This window comes from Aulostomus chinensis, chromosome 22 (assembly GCF_037954235.1).
Source record: "Aulostomus chinensis isolate RoL2024-O1b breed Wild chromosome 22, RoL_Achi_v1.0, whole genome shotgun sequence".
Lineage (NCBI taxonomy): Eukaryota > Metazoa > Chordata > Actinopteri > Syngnathiformes > Aulostomidae > Aulostomus > Aulostomus chinensis.
The window spans coordinates 3853714-3873226 of NC_141341.1; the positions used below are offsets into that span (position 1 = coordinate 3853714).

Consider the following 19513-nt stretch of genomic DNA (forward strand, 5'->3'; position numbering starts at 1 on the left):
CTGGCACTGAGCCGGGGGGGTTGTTAAATCCTGCTCAGAAACATATTCTGCTGTGATGTTCTGCATCGTTCCTCAAACGCCATCACGTGAAGAAAGGGAACACTCGGGTCTTTGTTGAAGCGCCCTCTAAAGAACTGCTTTGATACCCTGCAGCCCTCCACGCTTGATGAGGGTGAAAGGCCTCACTGTGCACAGATAGTGGGAGGAGTCCCATGAAAGACTTCGCCCACCAGAACTGGACCCCATTTGGCTGAATCTCTCACAAAGAAAACATTATTTGCTATAATTACGTGAAATCTTATATGTCTCCACATTGTTAGAGAGTGAGAGGAAGTACTTCCCAGTGTGTTCCCACTAACGTCCACCTGACTCCTCTCGCCCTCAGCTGTTCGTTCCCGCCTCCTTCGCCTCCGTTCCCTGTGGGATGAGATCCGTCAGCGGGCGGAGGAGAGGGAAGGCAAGCTGAATGATGTCTTGGACCTGGCCGGGAAGTTCTGGGCTGATGTGGCGGCGCTGCTGAGCACGCTACGAGACTCCCAAGATATTGTTAAGGAGCTGGAGGACCCTGGGGTGGACCCCTCCCTCATCAAACAACAGATCGAGGCTGCTGAGGTATGGAAAAAGTGACTGATGCAACATTTTAGTTAGATATGAGGGAAAGAAGGGGTCAGATTAAAGCAGCACAGACAGGATTAACATCCGCCAGCTTTTAAAATCGAATTGGTTCGCCATGATGTTCCTCCAGGCCATCAAGGCAGAGACGGACGGCCTGAGGGAGGAGCTGGAGTTTGTCAGGACCCTCGGGGCTGACCTCATCTTTGCTTGTGGAGAAACTGAGAAACCTGAAGTCAAGAAGACCATTGATGAGGTGAATGTTTATGTTGTTTAATGTCTGAAAAGAGAAAAATCTTCTGATTTGGACTCTGAAGGTTAATTTTTGTGTTTTTCCTCTCAGATGAATGCAGCCTGGGAGAGCCTGAACAGAACATGGAGGGAGAGGATGGAGCGACTAGAGGAGGCCATGACTGCTTCGGTGCAGTACCAGGACGCGCTGCAGGTTGGTGCACCAGAGCAGTCTGAGGCTCATCGTTGGTAACATGGGCTCATTGAAGCTTAAATAAAGATTTTTCCTCTCACTGTCACGTTTGACTCGCATGAGTCCTTGTGATGTCATTGATATTGATTAACCTGATCTTTCTGTTTCATGTCCAGTCCATGTTTGACTACCTGGACAACGCAGTGATCAAACTGTGTGACATGTCAACAGTTGGAACTGATCTGGGAACTGTAAAACAACAGATTGAAGAGCTTAAGGTTGGAGTGATAAATTATTCTTATCAACCATTTGTTTGCATCTCACAATCCGTTTCCATTTGATTATCAATATAAGAATCTCTTGAAATATATACAGCGTCATTCACTAATTAAACCGGCCTTTGTTACTCTTCTCTGCCCTCCCCCTCATCATCCCTCCTTTCCCTCGGAGCAGCAGTACAAAGTTGAAGTTTACCAGCAGCAGATCGACATGGAAAAGCTCTGCCACCAGGGGGAGCTGCTGCTAAAGAAAGTGTCCGACCAGACAGACAGGGATATGATCCAGGAGCCTCTAACTGAGCTCAGACACCTGTGGGAGAACCTGGGGGATAAAATCACCCAAAGACAGGTATCGTGACCTCACCAGTCTATAGAATGAGCCTCATTCCTGCCAAAACCACTGAAACCTCCAGCTGGTTTCATTCTCTCACTGACCTTCAGCTCCTCCAGTGTTTCCCTTGGGAATTTGACGATGTTGGTCTCTGCTGGTATTCTGGTGGATTACATGTTTCTGACGGCCTTGTTTCATTGCACTCCAAATATTTGAATTCCTATTTTTATGTTCCCTCTTCTGTCTCTCTTCCACCGCAGCACAAGCTGGAGGCTGCACTGCTGGCTCTGGGTCAGTTCCAACATGCCCTGTCTGAGCTGCAGGCCTGGCTGAGCCACACACACACCACACTGGACACACAGCGCCCAGTCAGCTCCGACCCCAAGGCCATTGAGATCGAACTGGCCAAACACCACGTATGTTTCCATCCATTACAACCTTTAAAATGTCCCTCTTCTCTTTCCTGTTGGGATGACATTTGAAGTTGAAGAAAAGCTATTTATTTGAAGAATTTGTCTCTTTAACAAAATTTTCTGTCACATTATTGGCCAGTGAGACATGTTTTGCTTATTAAAGCCCAGCCTCATGCAAGAAACACACAAGGTCGTCTTCCTGTGTTATTCTAACTCTCAACATACAAACACAATCCAGTGTAAATAATTAGTTTCTCCATCTACTCTGTCTCAGGTTTTGCGTAATGATGTGCTGTCCCATCATGCCACGGTGGAAACTGTGAACGGTGCCGGCGCTGAACTGTTGGAGTCGTCTCCCGGTGATGAGGCCAGCCACCTGAGAGACCAGCTGGATCAGCTCAACCAGAGCTGGGAGAGCCTGCTGCTGAAGACCCAGGAGAGGCAGAAACTGCTGGAGGCCGCCCTGCAGCAGGTACTGGACCTTCAGCCGCTCGCCTCATTTTGTACCTGGATTTAAACCTTGAGAAGTTTCACTGGTTTTTTGTTTGTTTGTTTGTTTGTTTTTTGAGAATTATATTTGAATTAGATATTTGTCTAAAACTGGGGGGTGGGGGGATGACAAGAAAAAAAAATGAACAAAACTAAAAGTAGACAAAATATATACAATATTTATAACAGATCATGTCCAAAACAGGCACAGGAGGCATTTCTACCCCAAACCCAGTTCTCTACGCACACCTATACTGTATACTTTGATATATATACTGCAGAAGGTAGTCTTCCATGTGCTCCATTACTTAGAAACTTCAGAATTTCTCTTGACATCTTTCAACAAATAATAACAGAAAAACTATTTGTGAATATTATATTTGCTATTTTCTTTTTCGTCTAAACCATTCCATAAAACCCATTTTATGTGAGTTGGTATTTTGGAAACTGTTAAAAGTAATAGCAGCAATAGAGATGATTAGTGGTATTAAAGGCAACAATACTAGACAAAATAATAATATTGGAGCCATTAATAGCAGCTATATATATCTGAATATTTTCATTATATAATCATGTGGCTTGTGCACTCATGGCTGCTCCTCACCTGTTTCTGTAGGCGGAGGGTTTCCATGGTGAGCTGGAGGAGTTCCTCCAGTGGCTGAGGAGGACCGAGAGCCAGCTGTCGGCTGCCAAACCAACTGGCGGTCTCCCTGAAACAGCCAGAGAGCAGCTACAGCAACACATGGTAAAAGAGGATCCCGTTACATCTTCACACCGACGTAATAGAGAGATGACAGAGTCGACCTGGAAGCCCGTGTTGCTGTGGGTTCCATCGACAAAAAGACAACAGAATGTTCGCGCTGGATTATTGCGGAATGTGTTGTTTCTACTGAGTATTTTATGCAATTGAACATAACGTCACAATATACTGAGCAAGTTTGAACCCCTGACATTTCAGGCATTTAAATTTGAAAGGCAATTTAAAATTCTTGTTGAATTTTGGAGGAAAGAACCAGATGTTCACGAACGTAGTTGTGGGTTTTCAGACTCATTCCTGCCCTGTTCTATTACGATAGAATTGATTGATGCGGGAATTCGACCCTTCACCTCTCCTTAGTATTGTAATTCTGCTTCTTGTAGGGTTAAACTCTTAAAAAGTGAAGGCTTCTAAAATTCCACAGAAAATAATGAGATTCAGGGGCAAGGAAAGAAACCTAATTTTTAACACATTAACAAAACTTTAATTGTAGCCCTCTGGCAGTAAATACCCGACTTTGTGTTTGCCAAAATATGTTATTGGTTGAGAGAAGCCAAAACTATAATATTCAAGTAAGGAGTGAAATATTTCACAAACTCATGTTTCATCTATAAAAATGTTTAATTAAGCATGCAAGAGGTCTTTTTGATTTTCACATCACGAGCACATAGAAGTTTTTACTCTCAAACGTGTTAACAGGTGCCCTGAGTGTTAGCTTACACGTTGCTTCCTGAGAGACGCTTGACACATGTCGGTGCCGATGAAACTTTAATAACTCTCGTTGTTCCTCTAAGCTCAACGTTTGTCTTCTCCATCTGCAGGAGCTTCAGACGCAGCTGGCTCAGCGAGCCGAGCAGTATCACCGGCTGCTGGATCAAGGAGAGTCCATGCTCCTGGCTCGAGGAGGGGAGGAAGCAGGACCCGGGACCACTCAGACCCAGCAGAACCTGGCCATGCTGCAGAACAAGTGGGCCAGCCTCAACACCAAGATGGACGACCGCAGGGTAAGACCCGCCTTTGCGTCTCATTAATACTGTCTGTCGATTGATCATTGGCAATAATCACAAGCTGTTTTTGTAAAAAGTAACCGGATCATCAAAGCATGCTTTATATTCATAGTTTTCAATCAAGTTTGCTGTTTACATCAATCTATGTTTTAACATTCCAGGCAAAGCTGGAGGAGGCTGTTTCCTTGGCGACAGGTTTCCAGTCGTCTCTGCAGGACACCATTAACTGGCTGACCCAAGCTGAACAAACCCTGAACATGGCCCAACCCCCCAGCCTCATACTGGACACGGTCCTCTTCCAGATAGATGAGCACAAGGTAGATGTCAAAAACACTTCCTGACATTATTTGGATGAGTTTTTTTGGTCAAAACCACTGATATCACCAACTTGCTCTTCACTCTTGTCCGTGTCTGTCCAGGTCTTTGTGAATGAGGTCAACACCCACCGAGAGCAGGTCCTGGCTCTGGAGAAGGCCGGCTCCCAGCTTCGCTTCGCCAGCCTGAAGCAGGATGTGGTTCTCATCAAGAACCTGCTGCTGAGTGTCCAGGCCCGCTGGGACAAGCTGGTCCAGAGGTCGCTGGACCGGGGCCGACATCTCGATGAGGCCCGCAAACGAGCCAAACAGGTACAAGAGTTTTTCTGGCGTTATCCACTTGTAATAAAATAGCAATGATGTTAAACGAGTCCTAATTCTTCCTGTAGTTCCATGAAGCCTGGAGGAAGCTGACAGACTGGCTGGAAGAAGCGGAGAAACGACTGGACTCTGAGCTGGAGATCTCCAACGAGCCGGACAAGATCAAAATACAACTGGCCAAACACAAGGTACTGAGATCAGTACTGCAGAAGATATACACGTGTATCATTACTGCCCTTTTCCTTCACTGTCATCCTGTCTGTCATCGTGATCCAGGAGTTTCAGAAGGCTCTGGGATCCAAACAGCCAGTCTACGACACCACAGTCAGGTCTGGGAAGGCCATGAGAGACAAGGCCCAGCTGCCAGCAGACACCCAGAAACTGGACCACCTGGTGGGAGAGGTCCGAGACAAGTGGGACACCGTATGCGGGAAAAGTGTTGAGAGGTAAAGAGGAAAAAAGGAAGGATGGCTAATTAAACTGTCTGTAAAAAATGAAATCTGATATGATGTCTCTCTTCAATCCAGGCAACACAAGCTGGAGGAGGCGCTACTGTTCTCAGGTCAGTTTGCTGAGGCTCTACAGGTCCTAGTGGACTGGTTGTACCGGGTGGAGCCCCAGCTGGCGGAAGACCAGCCTGTCCACGGAGATCTTGATCTGGTGTCCAACCTCATGGACTCACACAAGGTGCAACACACAAGGATCGTTGTGTAGCTTTTAAATCTTCGACTCTGTGCTAACCAAGATCGGCCTCAGTAACACCGTCTCCTATCTAAACCTCAGGCGTTCCAGAAAGAGCTGGGGAAGAGAACTGGCAGCGTTCAGGCTCTGAAGCGCTCGGCTCGAGATCTGATGGAGACTGGCCGTGATGACACAGCGTGGGTCAAAGTTCAGCTTCAGGAGCTCAGCAACCGCTGGGACACTGTGTGCGCCCTGTCAGTCACCAAGCAGACCCGCCTCCAGCAGGCCCTCAAACAGGTCGGAGAGGAAGCTGCATTGACAGTTGATCAGGATTATTGATTATTTAGGAAAATCACATCATGAAATCATCTCTCTGTTGCGTGGACAGGCGGAGGAGTTCCGCACAGCCGTCCAGATGCTGTTAGAGTGGCTCTCTGAGGCAGAACAGACTCTTCGTTTCCGTGGCGTCCTTCCCGAGGAGGCGGAGACTCTGCAGGCGCTGCTGCACACACATCGGGACTTCATGGGAACGGTGGAGGAGAAGAGGTCTGACGTCAACAAGGCGGCTGGTATGGGGGAGGGCATCCTGACCGTGTGCCATCCCGACTCCATCACCACCATCAAACACTGGATCACCATCATCAGGGCGCGCTTTGAGGAGGTGAGCGAGATCAGCGCATTCAAGAGAATTTTTAAATCTTTGTTTTGATCATTTGGAGGATTCAGTGGAAGAATCCAGTTGACATAATTAACGCCTGGACTCTGCAGGTGCTGACCTGGGCGAAGCAGCACGAGCAGCGTCTGGAGACGGCTCTCACCGAAGTGCTCAACAACGCCAACCTGCTGGAGGAGTTGTTGTCTTGGCTGCAGTGGGCGGAGACCACATTGGTCCAGAGAGACACGGAACCCCTCCCCCAGGACATCCCACAGCTGAAAACACTCATCACAGAACACCAGGTTTGTCCCCCATCAGCTCAGTGACTCATCGCTTGTGTGGGCAAGCAAACCTCTAAACACAGACTCTGGTATTTATCATCCGTAGAGGGACTGAACCTAAACGTGTCAGTGTGTTTCATTTACACTCGTGTTGCACAAAGTTGCTCACACACGGACGGTGTTTGTTGCTCTCAGATGTTTATGGAAGAGATGACGAGGAAGCAGCCAGATGTAGATAAAGTGACGAAAACCTACAAAAGAAAACCAGCTGAGCCTCCCAGCAGCCTGGCAGAGAGGAGAGGAGCACGTAAGTATCATCGCCTTCTCCTAGTGACCACAGGCAGAGAAAAACATATATATTTATTGGCTGAAGATACAACTTGTTCCCTTAACTTAGTTCATTTGAGACTACAAGATAAAACCTGGTTCTGTCTTATAATTATAATTACTTCTTGTGGCCTCAAATATAACAAAATGAAGCGGACAGGTTCTGGCTCGTGGCCATTACTTAAGTGAATACATCTAGTATCTCTCTCCGGTGACTCCAGGGCTCTGTAGAATTGTACAGACAGTTAAAAGGATTGTTCCTGTGCAGGCAAACACCAGCAGCAGCAGGCAGCCATGCAGGTTTCGGGGGGAAACCCTCGACTCAACCAGCTCTGTGCGCGATGGCAGCAAGTGTGGCTGCTGGCTCTCGACCGCCAACGCAAGCTCAACGATGCTCTGGACCGCCTGGAGGAGGTACGGCAGCTTTATTAGTAGTTCTCTTCACATAGAAGGATCAACTCAGAATGATCAGGCTTGCATTTAGCTACCAAGCTAAAATGATCGCCAGCACTGACAGGAATGACTCTACATTCACATTATCCATTTTCAGCTCAAAGAATTTGCCAACTTTGACTTTGACGTGTGGAGGAAGAAGTACATGCGCTGGATGAACCATAAAAAGTCTCGCGTCATGGACTTCTTCAGACGCATCGACAAGGATCAAGACGGAAAGATCACACGGCAGGAGTTCATCGACGGCATCCTGGCCTCAAGTACGTCGGGGGTCATGATTCTTTGTCTCAGCAACGTGTGCATCTCTTCATCTACTGATTGATTCCTTCTGTGCAGAGTTTCCCACCAGTAAGTTGGAGATGACGGCGGTTGCTGACATCTTTGACCGCGATGGAGACGGTTACATCGACTACTATGAGTTTGTCGCTGCTCTGCACCCCAACAAAGACGCCTACAGACCCACCACCGACGCTGACAAGATAGAGGATGAGGTGAGGGTTTTTTTATTCTGTACAGGTACGACACTCTTTAACCCTCAGTTCACGTCAGGACAACATACCCACAAAAAAAAAACCTTGAAGAGAGCAAATGGCAGAAAGCTCAAGGTTCCCTCCCCCAGGACAGAGAGACATGCATTTGATGCTGCACGCACCAGAATATGCAACATTTCAAGATAGAACATTCAGAGATGTTTAATTATAAAATGTATGTGATGGATCCTGTTGCTGAGCAACTTCACCACAGATGGCATGCAGCCTCCTCCCACCCAGCTGGAGAGGCCACTGGGAGGCAACGGATGGTTGCTGATGTTCACTATCACTGCGATCCAATCCGTCAGTCGTGATTACAGAAGCATCTACTGACATTTGTATTGTCTGCTGCTCAGGTGACTCGGCAGGTCGCTCAGTGTAAATGTGCCAAGAGGTTCCAGGTGGAGCAGATAGGAGAGAACAAGTATCGGGTGAGTCTCGTTCAGGCTTCCATTCAGTTTTACTCATCAAATATTACATGTGTCAGATGTTATTGTTTAGAAACAGGTTTTGATCCACTTCTGAGTCAAGGACATTTCATTTGTAACTGGCTGTGTCTTCACTCGTTCACCAGGCACCCATTAACAACTCACACTTGTCAACATAACTTGACAGCATCTGTCTTGTGTGTCCGTCTCACATCATGGTCTCATGATGTATTGATGAGCTGTAACATTGATGTAACACGTTCGTAACATCTCACGCTGCCGCGGGACTGACAGCTGCGTCTCCTGTGCCATCAGGAGTATTAATGGAACCACGTAAATGTGACAGCAGAGATGCACACGGGGCTTCTGGGTAGCAACGAGGCAGGGAGCTGACTCACCTGATGGTGCTCAAAGAAAAGCTACTTTGATTTCAACACCACATGAGCATCTTTGGGTTTAGTTTGAAGCGACTGTGGTGTTGAGCTATTCTGCTCTTCACGCGCACAAAGAGAAAAGATTTGATTTGGTTTGAAGATGCGCTTGTGTCACTGATATTTGGAACGTGTCAGAAAGTGATCATTGTTCCGACGCAGCCCTTTAGGAGGACGGAACACATTACAAACTCATCCGTATTTGCTAGAATGACGTAGAACAAAGAGTTGGGTTAAATATATAAATATATTTATTAGTATAAATAGATTTATTTCTATAAATATATAAGTACAACCAAAGGAGCATTGAAAGTGTGCAGGCGCTGCAGTGTGGAGCGCTTCCTGCAGTTGTCCGTGTGCATCTACGTTACATTTAGAGTCACAAATAAGCCTTTTCAGCAGCTTCTACTGGACTACTGGGCCGTGTGTGTCCGCTCCATCATCACTCGCTGGGTGATGATTCCCAGTGTCTGACTGCAGGATACTGGAGGAACTAATAGAACACCAGTCTGTGTTTGCCTCGTCTGTTTGCTCACGTATCATCTGCCACTGTCTCATCACCGTCTTTCCATCCCCGCCGTAACAACCTCACGCGTCCACTGCATCTTCCGACTCACACAACTAACCTTCAGCTCCAGTAACACAAAAACACATTAAGACAACTTTATTACAAGCAGTTTTTAGAAAGTCTTGAACGCAGATAAATGATTTCCATGCATACAAACCTCAGTTGTGTTGTTTCACTCTCTTTCTTTCTCCTTGTGTCTCTCTGCTCCGTGTCTGCTGGATTTATTGTAGTTCTTCCTCGGAAACCAGGTAAAGTGTCTGCCGCTGCTGTGATGAGTGGATGAGTGAAATCTGCTTCCTGGTCCCCCACCAATCAGGGCCCTCATTTCTGCTAAAAAAAAAACAACAACCAAAAAATCAGACAGCAGCACAACCACAAAGCGAAAAAACACAATTACATTAAGGCCTACTTGCTACAACAGTAAAACGGCCCAAAAATGTCAGTTTCCAATCTCTGCAGCGAGTCGTCTGGTAGACTCCACGTCTTCCTCTTCCATCCACGAACTCCCCGAGCCACAAATTCTTTGATTTGAGCTAAAAACAAACCTCAAGCCTTATTTGTGGTTGGACGTCCTTGTCAGGTCCTCTAAAACCCTGAATGCTCCGAAACGCGAGGCCTGGTGGTGGCTGCCAGCAGGTTTCACCATCTCCAGTTGCTGCTGTGATTTGTTGAGTGTTGAAAGTAACAAATTGAACACAACATGAAGCGGTGACATGCCGAAGTGTGATTAGTGGTGAGGCGCTGTCTTCAGATATATACAGTGCTTTGGACTGACGCTGGGAGTGAAATCAAGCTGCTTGGAGTGAGATTCTGAACATTCCTCTATAACTGCAGAGAAGATTGCTTTTTGTTTAGAAATGTGTGAGAAGTTTAGAACGCTGAGATGTGGGCGGCTGGGTGAGCCGGGCTGAGAACCGTCAGACCGACCGGTAGTGCATGGGGTCGTGTGGTTGCATGGAGTAGAAGAGACGATCAGAGTCGATCTATGGGCTGCTTGGTGTGATGCCTGTCAATCATCTCAATCAACTCGGTCAAGTGTGGTGTTGCTCACTGACATCCCCTTCCTCTCTCTGCTTCCTCTTCGTCTCTTCCTCCTCCTCCTCGTCTTCCTCCCAGTTCGGAGACTCTCAGCAGCTGCGTCTGGTGAGGATTTTGCGCAGCACAGTGATGGTGAGAGTTGGAGGAGGCTGGATGGCTCTGGATGAGTTCCTGGTCAAAAATGATCCCTGCAGGGGTGAGTGATCCCCAAACACACATGCTTACACGTGCGCGCGCACACACACACGTCTGTCTCGTGACCTCAGGTTGACTGACAGGTTATCATCCATCCGTCCATGTATCTCTCATTCTCATGAACACAACATCTCTGATCCGTTTGAGCTGAACTGATTCTTCTGAGCCGGTGAGTCCAGAACCCCTCCAGGGTTTATTGGTTATAAACAGCAGGAACAGAGCTGAACTTAGGGTTCAGGAATGGCTTCATATTTCTAAAATATATTTCATGTTATGGCCATTATTTAATTTATTTAATATAGTTAAATAATATTGCTAAAGGGTTTTTGTGTGTGTGTGTGTGTGTTCAACGCTACCTAAAGATTGAGTTGAGAAAAGCACATTTCAAAGTGATTAGTAATTTGTATTTTCCTTAATAACCAGGAAAACGCTCATTCTATCGTTTGTTTATGTATCAAAGTGGGGACATTGTGTAAAATTTCCCCGAAATCTCTCAGATACAAACTGAGCTTTGAGACCCACCGATGCAGAAACCTGAAAAATGTTTGGAGTGTCCGAGTGAGCAGCTTCCACAGGAGTGGATCGAGTTACACACACACACACACACACACACACACACACACACACACACACACACACACACACACACACACACACACACACACTTGAGCCCCCTACACTGATTTGTTAGCCTAAACACACCTAGCATCACACATTCGGCAGCGTGGAGTGTGTTGAGGGAACCAGCAGTGAAGCCAGCCACGACTCACCTTCCTCTCCAGTGGCGTCTACAGTCGTGTCTCTGTTGTGCTCCTCAGAGCAGCATCTCTCTCTCTCTTCCTCCCTCCCTCCCTCTCTCTCTTCCTCCCTCTCTCTCCCTAACTTTCTCTCTTTCTCTTGTTTCCTCTCTCTCTCTCCTCCCTTTCTCTCATTTTCTCTCTCTCTCTCTCTCTCTCTCCCTCCCCCCTTCCTAAATCTCTCTCTGTTCCCCCTGAGCTCATCCCGTCAGGAGCTCATCATCTTTTTTTTGTCTTTGATTCTCCTCCTGGTTTTATTTCTGTATATATTCACCAATTCTTTCTGGGGTCTATTCTTTTTTTTTTTTTCATTCTCTTTTAAACCTGACGGCGATATTGCATGTTGCATGATCCTCAGTTCTCTCCTTCTGCCTCCCCCTCCCTCTTCCTCTCTCCCTCCCTTCTTCTCTCTCTCCAGTGCAATATCCAGGACTTAAGATTCTCCGCTCCGATTCCAGTAGCTCCATCTCATCTCGTATAGGTTGGACTTCTCCTCTCTCTCTCTCTCTCCATGCTCCTCTAATTGCCTGTCTCTCCTCCGTCCCGTATGTTTCGGTCTCCTGGACAAATTTCTTTTGGTCCTCCTCCATCTCTTGACCTGTTTTGGCCGTGTTGCTGTGCCTTGCTGATTGTGATCACCTGACTAACGTTATGTCTCCCCAATGTTCTGCTCAACCCGGCTGTCACCACTCACACAAGCTCTGAAATCCTGACCGACACAGTTCAGGGGTCAGGGACGCTTGTCTGGAGCCCCATCGATCGGCTGTGTGTGTGTGTGTGTGTGTGTGTGTGTGTGTGTGTGTGTGTGTGTGTGTGTGTGCGCGCGCAAGGGTGTGTGTGTGTGTGTGTGTGCGCAAGGGTGTGTGTGTGTGTGTGTGTGTGTGTGTGTGTGTGTGCGCGCGTGCCCACGGGAGTGTTTGTATATGTGTGAGTGTGATATCTTTGCCAGACTCCTTCATCCCACCTTGAGCATGCTCAGTTATTTCACACTGTCTCTTGTGTCCCTTAGTGGCAGTCACTCCCGGCTATTTCTGCTGCCGAGGTATCTACTCTTCCTCTCTGTCTTCCATCTTTCTCACTCTCCATCCGTCTGTCTAACCACAGCTGTCCTCTGTGTGTGTCCACATACGTGTCTTTATAACTGTGTTCAGGTTTGTGTGTGTAGGCATCGATGTCAGTCTTGTCTGCGTGCCACATCTTTGCGTCACACTTTCCTCACTGTCGAGCAGGATTTGGTCAAGCCTGGTCTTAACATTTGGTTTCATTCTTTAAGTAAACTCCAAACGATAAATCCACCGTGGCAGACATTTTTACAAAGAGAGCTAATAAAGTAGAGATGCTCAGACGCCAGTAGATTGAAATCTAAACTACTTCACCAAATCTGTGTGTCCTCTAAGACCTGGGCGTGGCCAGCCTGGGTTCTATTAACGCTGGCTTCCAACATGGCTCCTCCAAATGTGATGGCTAGTTGGTGGGAGACACGATTACAGGGTGCACCTGGCTGGCTGGCGTTGAGGGGGGACGTAATTGCAGGGTGCACCCGTTTCCTTGACTGGCTTTGCTGTTGAGTTGCTGGGGACGGACGCCGCCAGGCTAGACGCTGCACTGCTGCTGGAGCGAGCTGCCGCCTTCCTCTCTTCCCTCCTCCTCCTCCTCTCAGTCATTGACTCTATCGCTCACTCTATCTCACTCCTCCTTTTGATTTTCTCTCTCATCTTTGTGTGTTTTCATTCTTCTCTGAACCCTTCTTCATCTACTTTTCTTTCTTCGTGGCGAGCTTCACCAGGCTTGTTGTTGTCCGCTGGGGCTGCTGCACTACTTTTTGTCAGAGAATGCTGCTGAGTGTTGTTTGAAGAAGGGAGAAACCCTGAGTCTCTGGGTCCTCTCCTGCTAAGCATAAACCGGGCATGACCCCCACATGTATACTGCATATATATTTATATATACACATATACACACACATCTTCTGTGTATGAACAGCACAGCTGAGCCGCTCCGCTGCAGCAAGAAGTGAACATGAAGTCACACGGGAGAAGAGGCTGTGCTTTGCTCCCACTGACGTTTCTAAGCAAATACGCAATGAAAGTGTGTGTCACCCAGAAAAGTGTAATTTCTCACAAAACTGGAGACACTTGTCACTCAAAGTGATACTTCACCCCCAAAAAATAATGTATTCATGAAGTACGAACGAGTTGGTGTCTCAAGCTCACAAAGCTGTTTTTTTTTTCCCCTCTTCATCACTTCTGTGGGACACCAGAGAGCAGGAGGAGCCAGCTACGTATATTTAGCTTGAAGCTAATGGCAGCTGACAGCTATCAACTGCAAAACTCTCCACAAACTTTGGGTTACAAACCCTCAAGTGCATCGTCCACCACGTCTTCTTTAACCAGCCGCGTGCTCAGTTATCCACCAACACTTGGATTCGAGCAACGACAAAAAGTCTTAAGCCGCGCGTTCTTAGAAGGAAAGAACCGAAGGGGAAGTTTTCTTTTTGTTTTCAGTTAAAAGCCAAGTGTTGGTGGTGAGCGCGCGCGTCTGGGTAGAGAAGCCGTGGCTCACATCTTAAGATGCACTTGAGAGGTTGCATCTCATATTTGTGGACGGTTCTCCGTGGCTGGTTGTGTCTGCATTCTGGAGTCACAGAGAAGTGATGGAGGAGGGGGAAATGTTTCCATGAGCTCAAGACCCCTATTTGTGAGTACTTGAAAGCCAAACACACTTATAGGGTGCAGTATTTCATTGTAGACTGTTGAGAAAATAATCAATCAGCTACAAACGAGGAGCTCCATGACAGGAAGTTGGCTGAAACTTTCCTGGTCAATGACGTTGTGTCTCTGAGTTCCCACAAGTGCCCAAGACTTCCTGGCTTTCGTTGCGTATCAGATGGATTTATTTGTCTTCCCTTTGCACTTGAACCAAACACTCACTCACCGCTACCTTAAAAATGATTCAAAGTGCACTTCAATCTTTCTGGACCTTCTAAGCCCCACCCCCTCCAAAACCTGCCGCTCTGCTCACGTGCTACAAAAGAAACGTGCACGGACTGTGATGTCTGCAGCCAAGGAAGCACTGACTCTCTCCCTCACTCTGCTCGCTGCCTCTTCCGCCCCCTGCTGGAGGAAAACCCGGCCAACATGAAGGAATCAACTCATTAGCCTGTGTCTGTGCTCCTCAGCTCGTGGTCGCACCAACCTGGAGCTGAGGGAGAAGTTCATCCTCCCCGAGGGGGCGTCTCAGGGTCTGGCCGCCTTCCGCTCGAGAGGTCGACGATCCAAGCCAGGATCCCGCAACGCGTCACCAACCCGATCTTCCTCCTCGGCCTCCCACAGCGGCGCCTCCCTCCCCTCTGCTCCCTCCGCCCCCGCCACACCCACAGCTTCGGCATCATCCAGGGTAAGAGCTGATTCTGACTCATGGCCGCACACATGAAGGGTTTAATTAGGTTTGCTGAGGATTCTTCAACATAGTCAGTGGAGGTCATGGCCGGGCGCCGCCTCCCGCCCCATGAACATGATTGACAGTTTTAACTTTGATTAAAAAAAAAAAAAGGTTGTCAGCTTTATTGTGATATTTCACATGAATGTTAGTTATGATTTTCACTTCACTGTCTGTCCTGAATCGTACGAGAGCTGAAAATCATTGGCACAGACTGAGGAGGAAACCTCTACACACACACACACACACACACACACACCTAAAACTTTCCTGAGTCTTTGAGTCCTGAACGTTGTCATGTGATGTTGCATCATTTGTTTGCATTGTTTGTCATGTGATTACTGCCGGTGTGTGTGTGTGTGTGTGTGTGTGTGTGTGTGTGTGTGTGTGTGTGTGTGTGTGTGCGCGCGCGCACGTGCGTGTTGCGCACCGGTGACGTTGCGTGTGACATCAGTCAGTTGTTCATCTTGTTGTCAACAATCACCACATCCTTAACCGTGAGATTTTTATTTGTTGTTCTTTGTTTTTGTCTGTCACCTTTTGCCTCCTCCCTCGTTCCTGTCGTTCACTCCCCGCTGACCTGCCTTCAATGTGTCCTCTGCATCGTCGCGTTCTGTTGAACCTAAAAAAATTAAAATACAAAATCATTCACTCTCACTCCAAATTTACTCTGCGCTGCATTTCCTCGCTATACAATCGCTCACCCCCTCCTCCCTCCCTCAAACGCTTCTCTCCTTTGCTGCTTCGCTCTCCTCCTCCTCCCCTCCTTGTTTCCTTCCTTCCTTCCCTTCAGTCCTCCCATACTCACTCGCGTGACTATGCCAAGCCCTGGCTGGCACACAGTAAAACTCCAACACCAGCCAAGTGCAACTGCTGCCCAGATCTCGGCCACAGCAGCACCACCCCCGGGCCTGAGGTAACACACTCGCCCCGCTACCCCCTCCCCCACCCGACCCTTCCCCCACTGAGCGCGCTAATGCACTAACGCACACCCCTGGGTGCCAGCACCAATGTTGTCATGTTGCAGTCTCATCCCCAATGTTCCAGAACTTTAGTTTGAGATCAAATGAGAGCAGTTGCTGACTCGAGGGTCTGATATGAACGAGCGCTGAACGCCTCACCTGACGGTCGGCCCAAATCACCACAACCTCTCATTTCATCTATTTCAGTCAGAAAGAGGGATTTTAACTTTAGAGAATTGGCTGCTCTGATGATTAATGCTCCGTTAAATATATTATATTTTACATTTTCTAACAATTTGTGAAATTTGCTACTTTTTACTGACTAATTTGTCAGTCAACCAGAGTCAGATAGAACAACATGACTCATGCTGGGCTGTAAAATTAAAGTTTCACTATTTTGTTTAACAAAAGGACAACCAGCAGATGAGAATAATCCCTACTAGCAGACTTAGTCGTGAATCTGATTAATCTGACGTAGTGGAAGGAGTAAATACTGGTGTGTGACATCGTCTGTGTGTATTGAATTTACTGGTTGTTGGATATTTGTTTGTAGGTCTGTTGTTTCTTCTTGTCCGTTGTCATCGGTATTGGATGTGCTGTGTTAGGTAGCGGTGCAGTAACATGACACCTCTCACTTCGCGCCGCTGATGTTTGCGCTGCTGTCCTGCAGGGGGCAGCGTCAGGATCCAAACTGAAGAGGCCGACCTTCCACTCCAGCCGAGGCTCGCTGACGGGAGAGAACGGAGGAACGTCGCACGGCGGCAAACCAACACGAACTGGTGAGACACTCGTGTAGAAATACCAGGAAATGCTTCACTTGCGAGTTCCCAAACTTTCCAGTGGCTTAAAAATGGCCGCCGCTATGTGGCTGAATGAGATCAGAGGTTATAGCAGACAGGAAACGTCATCATGGCGTAAAAGTGTAGTTGTGCAGTATGTTTGCTTGGGGCGGTTAGCTTTAACTGCTACGTGGTGTTCATCTGCTTTGAAGATTATCTCCTGAATGCTCGTTCATGAGTTCAACAAATTTGGTTTAGCGGTTTAATCTGGCGGTGGAGGGAAGCCTTGGCGATGCCAGTTCCTGGGTCAGCCTCCCACGCCATCCCAGCAGCGCTCTGATTAGATTCATTTTGTCTTCTGTGATTTTTAGATGAAACTTGAATGAAATGAACAATGCAGATGAGAATCCTCTGACATTTAATGCTCTTCGGCGCTCCTCCTCCCCTTCTATCGTCCTACCAGATCCAAAGCGAGGCGCGTCCAGCGCCAGTGGCCCGACCAGCAGAGCCGGCAGCCGCACAGGAAGTAGGGCCAGCAGTCGCCGTGGCAGCGACGCCTCAGACGCCTCAGAGCTTCAGGATGCTCGCTCCGTCTGCTCGGACACCTCGGACACCCCGAGGCGTCCAGGCAGCGGAGCTAAACCGTCGAAGATCCCCACCATCTCCAAGAAGGCCCCCAGCCCCAAAACCCCGGGGTCTTCCAAGAAATAAGTCCACCCAGATCGAGAGATGGAGACCAGAGGGAAACCAGAACTCCTCCACTTCACTGAGGACGGGCCGTTGCCGTCGGCCATCTTGGATGTACCAGCCCGTCAATGTGAACGTCCATCTACAGGACTGGAACCTGAGCTGATATTTAACGGGAGAGAACGAGACGGATCGCATCAGCGGCTCTCACTCTCTCCCCTTTATCGTAAACAGACTGAAAACTTGCACAAGTGGAGAAAGATTCTGGTCTGTGGGGCCGAACTCGACTCTTCCCCTTTAAGAAGCGACCTCAGTTTGCCTTCCAGTGTCCTGCTTCTTCTCTGAGTTCCGTCAGCGAGGAACCAACAAACTTGACGAGATGCTGCCTTATTTTGTTACACATCTCTGATCGATCCATCGGAGACGGATCGAGCGAGAGTCTTGAAATGCTTTCTGACACACAGACATTTGAACAAAGAGGCAAGGAAGGGACCACACCACCACAAACAAAACTCCGATGGCATTCAGGAAAAAAAACAACCTCTGAGGGGTGATTATTTTGGCTTGTGGGCCAGATGCCTCAACGATGAGTTCAAAAAGAAAATATGCAACGGCTGCCATGTCGAGAAAAAGCGTCACCTCAGCAAATCTGGAGAAGCAGACACCACATGCAGAGAGCTTCAGGAGGCGGGAAACGCGGTCCAGCTAACCTCAGACTCGGAGGATCGGTGGCGGCGGCGGCGCTGCAGCTGAGAGCAAACACTCACACACTCAAACACCGCAGAGCAGACTCCTCCCGACCGCTGGAACGTTCACATCAGCCTTTTGTGTGCATTTCAGCAAAGGGCGGTGTGGATTTTGTCACAAGGCAGCGTAAGAATCACAAACTCACAGGACTATTTTTAAACTAACAGCACATTAGTGACAGTATACAACACCTGTAACCTGACGTTGATGGCCGAGCTCGCCAGTCTGACAACCAGCATGCACTAACCGTCTCCTCATCTGCTGTTCCTCCTTAACTCCAACACGGCAGTGCCCAGAAGCACACGCTCTCACACACACACACACACACACACACACACGGCAGCGTGTCATGTCACGTTTGTCTTTGTCACATGTTACAGGAAACAATAGAGGTCATCGACTTGAGTCACTGTATGCAAAAATTTTAATTTGCGAATGTCATTTTTGTGTTTTCTGGTTAATTTATAATCCAGCTGTATTTTTGTTGTCTAGCTTGAAAGAAAGATCTATTTATTTTTCAGTTTCATGTCACATCACCATTCGCAGAGAATGATTTAGTATTATGCTTGAAGAATTTGTGATTTTTGTACTAAGGACGCGTCTGTTCTGCTCTTTTGACATGATTCGTGTGTAAAGTGTTTCTACTTGGTTGTAACATGACTCACTGGGTCTCCGATTCTAGTGGCAGCCTTGTTTTCCTTCTCTCCTTTTGCTAATGACTACAATTCCCAGACCACGACCAAAGGGGTTTGCCCTTCATGTGTAGAGAGAACTACAAATATGAATGACAGGGGAGCTGGGCAGAGGGGACATCCTCCCTCATGTTGTCCCCTCCCATCCCCCCACCCCCAGCGTCTCCTCCTCTAGGCTTTTTTCAAATGTCCCGTCGGCGGCGGTGGCGGCGGCGGGGCCGAGTGTGAGAGCAGTGTGTTATCTCAGTGTAAGAGATGAAGTTAATGAAAACCTAATGAAATTACAGGAAGGAGACATCTTAAGGTGATTTTTATTTATTTATTGTCTCTCCAGGGAGGGTCGGGCCGTGGGAGACAAGTCTACCACCTTCTGATGCTGATGTGTTACTCTGTGTGGTTCTGAAATCATGGGATGGGCGGGGGGGGGGGGGGGGAGTTAATTGTGTAAAACAAAAAACTAAAATTATAAACAATTTTTGTTCTGTTTTTGTATTAAAATGATGCTTGCAGTAAAACTGTCTCTTGATTTGTCTTCATCAAGCATGAAGCTGCTGCGTGTGTGTGTGTGTGTGTGTCTTTTAAGAATTTGTTATTCCAGTTCTGTTAAAAAAAGTTACTTTTACTGTAACAGGTTAAAGCACTTCACCATTTCTTATTTTTAAAGGTGTGTGTCCTGCTGCTGACACTGAAGGAGCGTGAATGTAAATGTGTGTGAATTCATGTTTTTGTCTTGAGCAACCGTGCGTGCGTGCGTGCGTGCGTGCGTGCATGTGTGTGTGTGTGTGTGTGTGTGTTCCCTTCTTGCTGGACCACAGAGGCAGCGGCCGGACATTTCTAGCTAATTATCCTGGAAGAGACACAGGACGCACCTGATTAGATCT

The 19513-nt window shown here is 47.7% G+C and overlaps 1 protein-coding gene across 15 annotated transcripts in view; it reads left to right on the forward strand.

Annotated features, from left to right (window-relative positions):
• macf1a (microtubule actin crosslinking factor 1a) overlaps window positions 1-19046 on the forward strand; it is a 217038-nt gene extending 197992 nt beyond the window's left edge. For 8 of the 15 annotated variants that reach the window (XM_086194421.1, XM_086194416.1, XM_086194418.1 and 5 more), the window contains 30 exons: window positions 386-612; window positions 746-868; window positions 956-1057; window positions 1213-1314; window positions 1490-1663; window positions 1906-2061; window positions 2333-2530; window positions 3164-3292; window positions 4126-4308; window positions 4473-4628; window positions 4731-4937; window positions 5015-5134; window positions 5223-5392; window positions 5474-5633; window positions 5730-5924; window positions 6016-6288; window positions 6396-6584; window positions 6759-6870; window positions 7159-7304; window positions 7441-7603; window positions 7680-7834; window positions 8230-8304; window positions 9531-9548; window positions 10417-10534; window positions 11749-11811; window positions 12340-12372; window positions 14506-14723; window positions 15559-15681; window positions 16398-16506; window positions 16970-19046. In XM_086194421.1, coding sequence (XP_086050547.1) covers window positions 386-612; window positions 746-868; window positions 956-1057; window positions 1213-1314; window positions 1490-1663; window positions 1906-2061; window positions 2333-2530; window positions 3164-3292; window positions 4126-4308; window positions 4473-4628; window positions 4731-4937; window positions 5015-5134; window positions 5223-5392; window positions 5474-5633; window positions 5730-5924; window positions 6016-6288; window positions 6396-6584; window positions 6759-6870; window positions 7159-7304; window positions 7441-7603; window positions 7680-7834; window positions 8230-8304; window positions 9531-9548; window positions 10417-10534; window positions 11749-11811; window positions 12340-12372; window positions 14506-14723; window positions 15559-15681; window positions 16398-16506; window positions 16970-17217 — 4445 coding nt within the window. In that variant the 3' untranslated portion in view covers window positions 17218-19046. The remainder of the gene's footprint in view (window positions 1-385; window positions 613-745; window positions 869-955; window positions 1058-1212; window positions 1315-1489; window positions 1664-1905; window positions 2062-2332; window positions 2531-3163; window positions 3293-4125; window positions 4309-4472; window positions 4629-4730; window positions 4938-5014; window positions 5135-5222; window positions 5393-5473; window positions 5634-5729; window positions 5925-6015; window positions 6289-6395; window positions 6585-6758; window positions 6871-7158; window positions 7305-7440; window positions 7604-7679; window positions 7835-8229; window positions 8305-9530; window positions 9549-10416; window positions 10535-11748; window positions 11812-12339; window positions 12373-14505; window positions 14724-15558; window positions 15682-16397; window positions 16507-16969) is intronic. The other 7 variants (XM_086194422.1, XM_086194415.1, XM_086194409.1 and 4 more) reach the window with 6 other exon arrangements.
• Window positions 19047-19513: the final 467 nt, after the last annotated feature.